Source organism: Hetaerina americana, unplaced genomic scaffold, assembly GCF_022747635.1.
Source record: "Hetaerina americana unplaced genomic scaffold, ioHetAmer1.1.p SCAF_11, whole genome shotgun sequence".
Taxonomy (NCBI): domain Eukaryota; kingdom Metazoa; phylum Arthropoda; class Insecta; order Odonata; family Calopterygidae; genus Hetaerina; species Hetaerina americana.
This window is the reverse complement of record NW_027286181.1, coordinates 9,425,148-9,436,585: the sequence shown is the minus strand read 5'-3', so window position 1 is coordinate 9,436,585 and position 11,438 is coordinate 9,425,148. Positions and strand designations below refer to the sequence as shown.

The 11,438-nt window shown below is 37.3% G+C and overlaps 1 protein-coding gene across 1 annotated transcript; it reads right to left on the bottom strand.

The window, feature by feature from the left end:
- Positions 1-4,177: 4,177 nt before the first annotated feature.
- gdl (gonadal protein gdl) lies at positions 4,178-11,433 on the bottom strand. The gene is made up of 4 exons (XM_071599216.1): positions 11,247-11,433; positions 11,007-11,167; positions 10,496-10,626; positions 4,178-4,502 (listed from the first exon to the last, which is right to left on the bottom strand). Exons 1-4 carry the CDS (start codon positions 11,345-11,347, stop codon positions 4,365-4,367), a joined length of 531 nt encoding a protein of 176 aa, XP_071455317.1. The 5' UTR covers positions 11,348-11,433; the 3' UTR covers positions 4,178-4,364.
- Between the last annotated feature and the right edge of the window lie 5 nt (positions 11,434-11,438).

The window sequence follows — 11,438 nt, the reverse complement described above, 5'->3', positions numbered from 1 at the left end:
TATTTTTACTCAAAAGACATTATCTTTTGTAACATGCTTTCGTACCTACTCAAAGATAAAGTTTTTTGGATGAAACTCAAGCTGTTAAGGCATGCCAACACATCCAATTGGGCCCATTTCGTATTGGTATTCTTACTTTTGTGTGATGGTGTTGGAAAATTAAATCTTCTATTTTCTTTGGGGGAAGCGACGTATCACTTGCTACCTCCAGGTTGAGTAGTTTTAAGTTTATGGTAAAAAAGATTAGAAATACAAAATATTTTCCCATAGCTTGTAAATGCCATTATCATTGATATATAGGCTTCCAAGATGTCTCATTGCTGGAATCATACTTCTTTTGGGATTGCCATATTGTGCATTGCTCCAGGAGAAGTAGTGAACTAATGTCACTTGAAGCAGCATGCCAGATGACAATCCCAAAAAAAGGAGTGTGAATCCTGCTATTATCATTGTTTGTTCATAAGAAAACTTTATTTGTGGAGCACAAATGTATTTAATTAATCAGGAGGGAAGCACTTGCATAATTACCATTACCAGTACCTTAAAGCTCTTAGTCATTATTTTTATACTTTAACAAACATATTGGTAAGTAAATGATAAAAATCACTTTTGTAATCCTTCCAAAAGATTTTAAAGAGGCTGTGGTAATATTGTACACACACGCTTAGTGGGAATTTTTTGAAGCAGCATTTGATTGTGCTTAAATTTGAAATGAACAAACTACTAGTTTGCATTTCATCCTGTTATTTTCTCGCTGCGTCAATTGGAAGCAATTGTGCTTCAGTACCTCAACAGATAAGTTAAAATGGGTTTCAGGCTTTTGTGAAGTTATTTTTAAGCCACACAGATTTTTATCTTGTAAAAGTTGTTTGAGGGAAGTAAAGTTGTGGTAAGTTCCCATAAAGAATTTTCTTTTGTTTAGAAGTGGCACTTCACTCAATCCATGTTGAACTGTGGAGAATGTTTTTATTTTTGCGATGTTACCACAACAAATGATGCAGTTGACTTATCAGGTCAGTAACATGACAGAGTTGTTTACATTTTGTACCTACTGCTAATACATCTTCAAGGTGAGAAGTGATAAATCTCCCAAATCATTCACTGTATCATCTGATCGGGCAGTCCAAGATGTTCACTTAAATATTTGGGTGAATCGATCAAATTCTGACTGCGAGTCGATTCCCTGAAATGGTGATGACTGGGAGATTTCATATCTATTCCTTTACTCCCTTCCTAATTGCCACTGTTGTGCATTATTTTGTATAGACTTATAAGGGTGGACAGTTTTTAATGAAAAATTTTATCACACATAGCATGAACGCCTATCTTTCATTGTTTTGTTAACTATGTCTATAGAATTTGCCATTTAAGTGTCTCTCTAGCCCCACTTCTCCCATGGCATCATAAAACATCTTATGTGTTAGTTTTTCTCAAAACTGTATGTCAGTTTGTTCTCTGTTTATTGGCATACTTAATATACCTGTTATTCACTTAATGAGTATTGTGGTTCCTGCAAATGTATATAGACTGAGCAAATTATCAGAAGTTGTTAATTGTTTTATGTGAGCTATTAGTTCTCAAGTGTTTGATGTTGGAGAATAGGTTTATGTTCCCTTCTAAATAGATACCCACAAACTATTTCTTGTTTGGATAAAGAATTTTAAACTTTAATTTAAATACATTTCAGTAATTAACCACAGCTACTGCTCATTGGTGTAATTTTTTTAAATATTACTATACTGCCATGCTGTGGCACTAAGTAGGTATAGAAAATGTAATTGTGCCTTCATTCCACGGAATTGTGTGTTGTTCGGGAGTTGGTTTTGTACTATAAAAAAAATCCATTGATGTAATTATTTTTTCCTGTTTTGTGCAAAGTATGTAAACCACGTTGAATTCCATAGTGACAAATTGAAATTATTTTTTATTTTAGTGTGCGGGTTTACTGTAGAGATTGCAACTCCGGTGCAAGCGCTTCTTAAATCTGGAGTTGCATTATCTGTGGATTGTCATTGCTGCGAATTTGCATGCTACAGTTTAGTAACCCTGTCATTGTTGAAGCTCTATGAAGTAGTATGCTTTTATGATTGTCACATTTTGAAAATGTTTACCATCAATTATCAGCAGTAGTACTTTTTAATGCACATTTTAATTTAAATGACCACATTCAGGTACTTCAAATGTCCTGGGCACAATTTTTCAATGTTGTTGCATAGTGTTAAAATTCTTGATCAGTTTGAAGCTGTTGGATTAACAAATGGTGTAATTTATTTTCTCATTCATGAAATTTTGAAATAGAATGATAAGGTGACTTTTGTTTTCTCTGAAAAGGTCTTAATTTTCATTGCTTGGGTAGCAATTTTTTATAAAACTTTTAACCCTAGGGAGCAAATGTATGGTAGCTGTAACAAGTTATTTGCTGAAATTGGAATGGATATTTTCAACATTAAATAGTATGTGAAGCCGTTTGAGATGTACGTACAAATTTGTAACTGGGAGTCATGTTTCTGTAAAACAATGACGGATTATTTTGTGACTTTTGTGTACTGTGTTAGAAAAATAATTAAATGACATTGTATGAGCCCTTACACTCATACTGTCATAAAAAGTGGGTGAATGCTTATTTATCATTTACCATACTCGGGCAGTATTTGAATCAAACCAACCTTATTCAGTCATGAAGCAAGTTGGCGTAGGAGACTAAATAAGAACTAGAATAAATTACCAGTGCTACAGGACAAAGAATATAAATGGGCAATCAATTCATTAGGCTTTTTTTCTCACTTCCAATTGATTGCTGTAAAATTCTTGAGTATTGTAAAATGAAAGGAAAATTTTTGAAAAATACTATCAATTTCTTTAACACTACAATAAAATGTTTTTAACTGAATATGCCAACATAAAATCTTATTTGCTGACAGTTTGCATGCACTTATTGAGCAATCTGAAGAACTTCTACAGAGTGCAACCAAAGCTTAAATGCACAATCGTGTCCTTAATACAGAATGATGAATCCATAATTTTGGATCAAAATTTGACTTAAAATAATAGTGCAAATGGATCATACATAATTTGCATAAATTTCAAAGTAAAACTTGGCTTTTTTCTGTATTGACAGTGTCTGTTCAATAAGTATCGCGATTGGTTCCAAAAATCAAAATTTATTGCAGTTATCATTGCAATTACTTAATAATCTTCAAAATACATTCCGATATCCTTTAAGCTCCCTTTTTCTTGACATAGACAAGAAAAAGTCAGGTGGAGCCAGGTTGGGGTTGAAGGGGGGGGTGAGGTAACATTGCCAAGCCGAATTTCATCAGCAGCTGCCGCACAACAATTGCACCGTGGCACGGCACTTTGCCATGGTTAAGTTTCCAATTACATCGCAAGATCCTCTACTACAATGGTGTGGATGGTTCTGACTGAAAGGTCTGTGTCCTCACTGATAAGGGCGATGGTTAAATGCCTGTCAGAGTCCAAAACTTTTTTCACTTTGGCCACCTGAGCATCGGTTCGAGCAGTCATCGGGCGTCTGACGCGGTGCTCGTCTTCGACGAGCTCCTGGCCTTCCTCAAACATTTTGTGCCACTCAGAAACTCTAGTGTGGCTTAAGGCATCATCCCCATAAGCCTGTTTATTGAGTTCAAGGGTCTTTGACGTGAATTTCCCAAATTTAATGCAAAACTTCACAGTGTAGCTTTGCTCAACAGTGCGCTCCATGTTGGCACGACGACACCACAAATAATCAAACGTCACAAAAATCCACCTCCTATCTCAATGTATGCCCAGAGGCGACTGAACTAAAGTGCACCTGAGTGGTGGGTGACCCCGCTACCGAGCTGATCGGTTGAACCCCCATTCACCGCTCCATTGAGGCTACAGCGAACCAGTCACAACACTTATAGTACTGACCCTGTGCATATTCAAAAGTGTCATTATTTATGAAAAATTTCCATAAATATACACGTAAAAAGATAGAAATACTAGTTTGTCCTCCTGTGGTGGAAGTGGGTCAGTAACAAATCTGATTCAAAATGGACTGGACGAAATACTGGTACTTCAATTATCATGCTAACCGAAACACACCTATCTTAAACACTTGGAAGATGCTGCTAAGGTGTAAGCAGCATCTTCCAAGTAGGAAATTGAGTGTCTGTCTGAGGACAATTTTCCTACAGCAATGGTACTCATTAAGCAATTTCATTGTAATAAGTTATTTCTGCCTCAATTCCATCACTATGAGTGTTTTTATTACAACTTTTTTCATGAATACATTTAAAACAGCACACAAGAAACATACAAATTATTTACAAACAAATCAAATATGTACAACATTTCTTTGATTGTGATATGAGCATGTTTGCTCACTGAGGTAACTTCAACTTGCTTATACGAAATATGAAGTCCAAGAGGTGCATCTGAACTTTAACTTCTAAGGGGTTATTTGTCACATAAAATCCTGGAACACCAGCCTTCTCCAGAGTTACCTGCTGGTCACTCACCTGGAAAATATGAGCATAATGGTTATTGTTAAGTATCGCTGTTATCCGTCTCCACATTGTTCAAATGAATCACTAAAGACCATTTAAGTTTACCTAGAAGATTTGCATAATTGAATAGACAAACTTTTCATCTATGAAGCCTTCACAGAGTAAATTTTCACCATGAAATGACAGGAGGAAGTTTTTCATGTCATGAATGAAGCAACAATTGCCTACAAAGATAGGAAATTCCATATTGAAAAATATAAACTGGACGTCACTTAAATTTCACTCATCCTACGTGAGTTCATTTTTGGACTACTTAAATGGATTTTTGACCAAGGCATTAAATCAAGCATTAAGAGGGAATAAAACAGAGAGCATTGAAATCCAAAGCAAATAAGATTTGAATCTATTACTTATGGCACACCAATGCAATAATTGAGGGTGCAAATTCAATATGCAGTTCTCATTGCTACCTTTTCAATAAATGTTTATTGATTCCTTAAACACATGTATGGACATCACATTGATTGCAAATACTCCAGACAAACAAAATACAATTGCTATTAGAATTTGAACACAAATTATAATCACAAATAAAACAAACCAGAGCAGTAACAGGGTACATAAGAATAAAAATTATTTATCAATAGAGGGAGACAACAATTCATTCACAATAGAATTGATAATCGCACAGGATCTTATAAAGTTTAGAATGGAATTACACAAAATTTTCTATTTCCCAAACTTTTCTTGGTAATGATTTCAAAAATGTCATACCAGCATAATGATGGTTCACAGCAAACAGCTGAGTTACGGGCAGTTATCCTCAGGTCATTACAACCTCTTGCGCTGAGCCTATGAGCATCAGCATTGACTATCTAATTGAGCATGACTTTTCTGTGCTAAACAATAATAATAACATAGAAATTTAGATACAGGGAAGAGTTAAAATTAAAATTTTTTTAAAACTAAGGTCTACAACTAAATGCCCTTGGAACTTTACCTACTGACTCTCACTGCCTATTTTTTGCTCCTTAAAGAGGTGCATGGAATGATATGAGTGCCCCCCAAGCCAATTCCATGTTTCAAGGGGTAATAACACTCCACCTGATTGCATCAATGAAAGTACTTGCATACCCTTAGTTTTCAACATGAATATACATATATTAATAATGTGTTCATATGCTTTAAAAACATCTATATCCATCTTGTTGCGTTACACACAAACCCAGTGGTGCCTTGTTTCAGATTGGCACAAGAATTTCACTTCTCGTCTGTTTACTAATGGTTTAAACATACCTACATTCGAGATTGACAATGAACATTTCACTGGTTCATCACAAACTTTTTATAATGGAGAGGTATGTGCACCGAGTCAGGATGGCAAAGCTAGAGGCAGTCAGAAAGCGTTAATTGGTTAAATTGGTGTATCCAATAGATACAGGTATTTATTTGGGCGAAATTGAGACCTAATGGTCCCTTCTTCCATTTAACTTATATTTTCGTATACATATTATTTTAGGCATAAACTTTATACGAGGGTCATCCGGAAAGTAGTACCCGTTCGTGAAATAAAGACACAAAAGTAAATATTAACAAACATAAAAAATTTTATTTGAAAGAGGATACTTTAAACTACTTCTCAACATAATCTCCAAGCAAATTAAGGCATTTGTCATAACGTGTGACAAGTTTCTGTATTCCTGCTGCATAGTCCTTCGCCGCCAGCTCATTGAGATACGCGAGGGACCCATCTTGCACAAATTTTTGCATAATGCAGATGGTGTTTAACAATTTCATGAACAATTGTTCGAGAAACATTGGGAAAATGCTCACAGATGTCATCAATTGTGACGCGCCGATCGTTCCTCACGAATTCGTCAACTGAGCTCACCAGTTGGTCTGTAATGACAGACGGTCTCCCCGAACGCTCATCGTCGTGTGTGTTCCCCCTCCCGATGTTGAAGTTGCGACACCACCGCCGAACAGACGACTCGTCCATTACATTGTCTCCATACACCTCCTTTAATTGGCGATGAATATCACATGGGCGAACGTTTCTTGCATTGAGGAATTTAATCACTGCCCTCACTTCACTGCCTCATCACTGGCGGCGTTCTCAATTTTTTTAAACATTGTAAACAATCACAGAAACAACACAGGCAATGCTAGCGTCACGCAACTTGGCTCAGAGAAGGCAGACAAGCCACTGAAGCTATCTGACCTCGTCCAGCGGCTACTCGCGTCGTCAGCACTTCATGCGGCACGAACGGGTACTACTTACCGGATGACCCTCGTAATTACGAGGGTGGTTCAATAAGTACCCGTGTTTAACAACGAAGGGCTTTCCTGAGGGAAGTTTATGTTATCTATCAAACGACAGTGAAAAAAATTTCAGACTGATTTAAAGGTTAGTTTGGATTTGGCAGCCATTCGAGTAAGACGTGTTTCGTGATTTTCGCTAAGATGGAAAAAGAGCAGTACCGCTCGGTAATTTGCTTTTTGTTTTTGGATGAGAAGAAATGCGAGGCGATAAAAGCAAAGTTGGATGCTGTTTATGGGGCGACTTGGCCATCATTGACCACAGTTAGATATTGGTTCAACGAATTTAAACGTGGGCGAACATCTGATGAGGAGCGACCAGGACGCCCAGCAGACGTGGTTCCCGAGGAAATCATTCAAAAAGTCCACGCCATGATTCTCGCTGATCGACGAACGAAAGTGCGCGACGTAGCCACCCAGTGGCCATGGGTGTGTCGACTGGAACGGCAATTAATATTTTACATGATAAGTTGGCGATAAAAAAATTGTCGGCCCGATGGGTGCCGCGATTGCTCACGGTGGACAACAAGCTGATCCGGCTGTCAACTTAGAAAACTGCATGAACTACATTATGAATTGCTGCCCCCCCCCCCCCTCCGTATTTACCCGATCTGGCTCCCTGCGACTTTTTCTTATTCCCTAACATGAAGAAATGGCTTGCGGGAAGAAAATTTACCTCAAACGAGGAAGTTATCGCCGAGACAGAGGCGTATTTAGGAGAGTTCGACAAATCCTATTTTTTGGAGGGATTAAAAAAATGGCCCGAACGTTGGGAGAAGTGTATCTTTTTAATAGGGGACTATGTTGAAAAAAAAAGATTTTTGAAAAAATTGTTTATTCATTTCTAACACGGGAACTTATTGAACCGCCCTCGTACATGCATACATACACATAAATACATATAGACGGACACAAATTCATTTTGCACAGATATGAACAAATTTATGATCACAGTGAAAGCATGGCCTTTGCATTAGTACATCACATAATATCTATTTTGACAAAGGCAACAAAGCGAGTGCCAGAAGGGAAACTTGGAAAATTACCAAAGGATGAATCGAACAAGGATACAAAACTAAGGCACGTGGCCAACCTCCTGACATTTTGCTTCTAGCTGTACAACCTCTCTCTTTCAAACAGTCGCATCTTCTGACTGAATCTACGAGGCATAGTCGATTCTGTGACTCCTCTCCTTTTGATATATTATTACATGGCAGTCTACTGCCTATGGTTCATTTTGAATGGACACGGACTGAACACTACTACCATTCTTAGCCTTGCCTAAGATAAAACATACCTGACACTACACACTACAATAAACTGTTCTTCAATTCCTTAAACATTCTACCTACCACATTCCATCAAACATGTCTATCCTATTCCTTCCCCTTCATCACTTGACAAACAGGAAGAAAGAATTGTTATGGGCTAATTTGTAAAAATATTAATAAATTATATTCGCCCAAAGATCATACAACAATAATACCAGGAGTATGGTGTATGTACATGATATTACGCATGTGAGAAAAATGCATATAGGCTCAATTGAGATACCAAATGTGGTGTCAATAGTTACATTAAATGCAGCACAGACACACACACATTAAATGTAATATATACACAAATATCCATTAAAAATTATGGAGCATCAATATGAACTAGACTAAGAGCATTGCGATAAACTATAAGTATTGACTCAATGATCAGGTACATTGCTGAGATATTTGTCAACTGAGTAGAAAACATCTAAGAAACTTGAGCCCTACTACCTCGTAAAATAACAAATTTAAAGAAAATTTCCCATGTCCATAATTATTTAGTACCACTCATCCAAAAGGAAAACTATACTGCTGTACTGGTTTGTGGGAGAAGGAATTCCACTAGTGCTTGGCCAATGCCATAGAATCCCTTATCCCACAAACCATCACAGCAATTTATAGTTTTCCTTTCGGGCGAGTGGTGCTAATTTATTACAGTTGTAGCAGATTCTCTTTAGATTTGAGTAGAAAATGTTACATTGTAAATATTGTTTTAATTTATGATTGAATGTGGTAGTATACTTTTATACTCTTGGGTAGTATTTATATTTAAAAGAGAGGGATTAAACCAGAACATTTCATCAAATCAGTGTTTGTTCCCAACCCAAAAAAGACAACAGCAGCCAATTACAGACAACAATAGGACAATTACTTTGATTTTGCATGCATCTTAAGTGGTTCTCAGAATCATCAATAGGAGGATAGAGAAGAGGGCAAATGATTACTCAGGGTATGATTAGTTTGAGATCAAAGAGGGGAGAGGCATGCATGATGCAATGGAAGTGAGGCCACTAATGGAGAGGAACATAGATACGAGGGTCATCCGGAAAGTAGTACCCGTTCGTGAATTAAAGACACAAAAGTAAATATTAACAAACATAAAAAATTTTATTTGAAAGAGGATACTTTAAACTACTTCTCAACATAATCTCCAAGCAAATTAAGGCATTTGTCATAACGTGTGACAAGTTTCTGTATTCCTGCTGCATAGTCCTTCGCCGCCAGCTCATTGAGATACGCGAGGGACCCATCTTGCACAAATTTTTGCATAATGCAGATGGTGTTTAACAATTTCATGAACAATTGTTCGAGAAACATTGGGAAAATGCTCACAGATGTCATCAATTGTGACGCGCCGATCGTTCCTCACGAATTCGTCAACTGAGCTCACCAGTTGGTCTGTAATGACAGACGGTCCCCCCGAACGCTCATCGTCGTGTGTGTTCCCCCTCCCCATGTTGAAGTTGCGACACCACCGCCGAACAGACGACTCGTCCATTACATTGTCTCCATACACCTCCTTTAATTGGCGATGAATATCACATGGGCGAACGTTTCTTGCATTGAGGAATTTAATCACTGCCCTCACTTCACTGCCTCATCACTGGCGGCGTTCTCAATTTTTTTAAACATTGTAAACAATCACAGAAACAACACAGGCAATGCTAGCGTCACGCAACTTGGCTCAGAGAAGGCAGACAAGCCACTGAAGCTATCTGACCTCGTCCAGCGGCTACTCGCGTCGTCAGCACTTCATGCGGCACGAACGGGTACTACTTTCCGGATGACCCTCGTAGAATGAGCACTGAGTTTTTGAAATCTAGAAACATATGTCATTGGGATGCATTTGTTTTTGGATTTCAAAGAGATTTTTAATAGAGTAAATTGAGTAGAATTGATGAATGTATGCAGAAAATAGGATTAGATTGGAGTGATAAATGACTTCTCTGCAACCTGCAAATGTGTCAAACTGCTTGGGTGTGTGGGATGGATGGAGAGCCAGGATGGGCAGAGTTAGTAATAGGTGTAAGGCAGGGGTGTCCATTACTACCCATAATTTTCAACATGCACCAGGAAGAAATGGTAAAAGAGGCAGGTGAAGAACTTGAGATGTAATGAACGTTTGTGACGAATCCACAGAAACAGGTTAGCAGATGGTTAAGCTTTAGTTAGTCCCTCAGCCATGGGTTACAAATTTTGGAGTACGTTATAAAATTAGTGTAATAAGTATAGGATGAGAATCAACGTGAATGAGTAAAATAAGCTACTTCAATCAGAAAAGAATGTCGAACAATTTTCAATGATGATGTGAACCATTTTAGAAAAAGACAATATTTATGGTATAGACTTAAGTTTTATATTTATTACCTTTTGATCTAGCTGCAAAACTATTTTCATGTCTGCCACCCTCAGTTCATCCGTATGTTTCTTTTTGACAGTTTCTAGCAGAGATGCCTGTCCTTCGGCAGAGTTGCCAGAAATCAAATCTTGTATTTCCACTGGCAAAATTAAATATTTAAAACATTAAAGCTTACTCTAAAACACTAAAGCTAACCTCTAAAAGAGCTACTTTGTTTTTTTAGCTAAAAATGACAGGGTGTTACACTTCTGGAGATTTTGGTTTCGTTTTCCTTTATGCCTTTCTTCATCTTGGAAGTCGTTATAACGCTACCAAGATGATGACAAAACGAAATTAACGAGACTGTACTACTGCTGTAGACTTTACACGACGTAAAAAATTGTTACACAATAAAAATATCAAAATATAAATTTCATTTAGGACATAAATGAAATTACAATTAAATCGTAGGAACCAGGTGCATATTATAAGGTTATTGCTACTTCCTTTAGAGAACCATTGTACGATGGTATTACTTACTTCGCTGTTTATTTATAATCTGCAACCTCTGCTGGAATAGGTGCTTTTCTGTAACATGCTGAATATCCATCAAGCCTTTCACAATTTCAAATACAGTGTCATTCAATAAGGAATTGGCCAGTCCGGATAACAATTCATAAGGTACCCGCTGTTGGTATTTGCTGAAGAATATCCAAAAATCAGTGTAATTAATGTTGAATATTAATGTTATAAACAGCTGACCACAAAATTACTACTTACGTGGGTAGCTCCCTAGCCATACTTTGTAACTGTTCTAATAGAAAATACAGTTTACTCTGTAAATCCTCAGGGTTTTGAAAAGCCTCGTAGGATTCCTCCATCACAGCCCTTTCATTTAACTAGATGAAGTTTACTTGAAACGAGGCGCTGGGGGCTCGTTTTTGAAAATGATATTTCGCACGTCTTACGTTC

Coding starts and splice junctions, on each gene's coding strand:
- gdl (XM_071599216.1), bottom strand. CDS start 11,347: ATGGAGGAATCCTACGAGGCTTTTCAAAACCCTGAGGATTTACAGAGT. Junction 11,168..11,246: donor ATGGCTAGGGAGCTACCCAC/GTAAGTAGTAAT, acceptor GATATTCTTCAG/CAAATACCAACAGCGGGTAC. Junction 10,627..11,006: donor GATTATAAATAAACAGCGAA/GTAAGTAATACC, acceptor TAATTTTGCCAG/TGGAAATACAAGATTTGATT.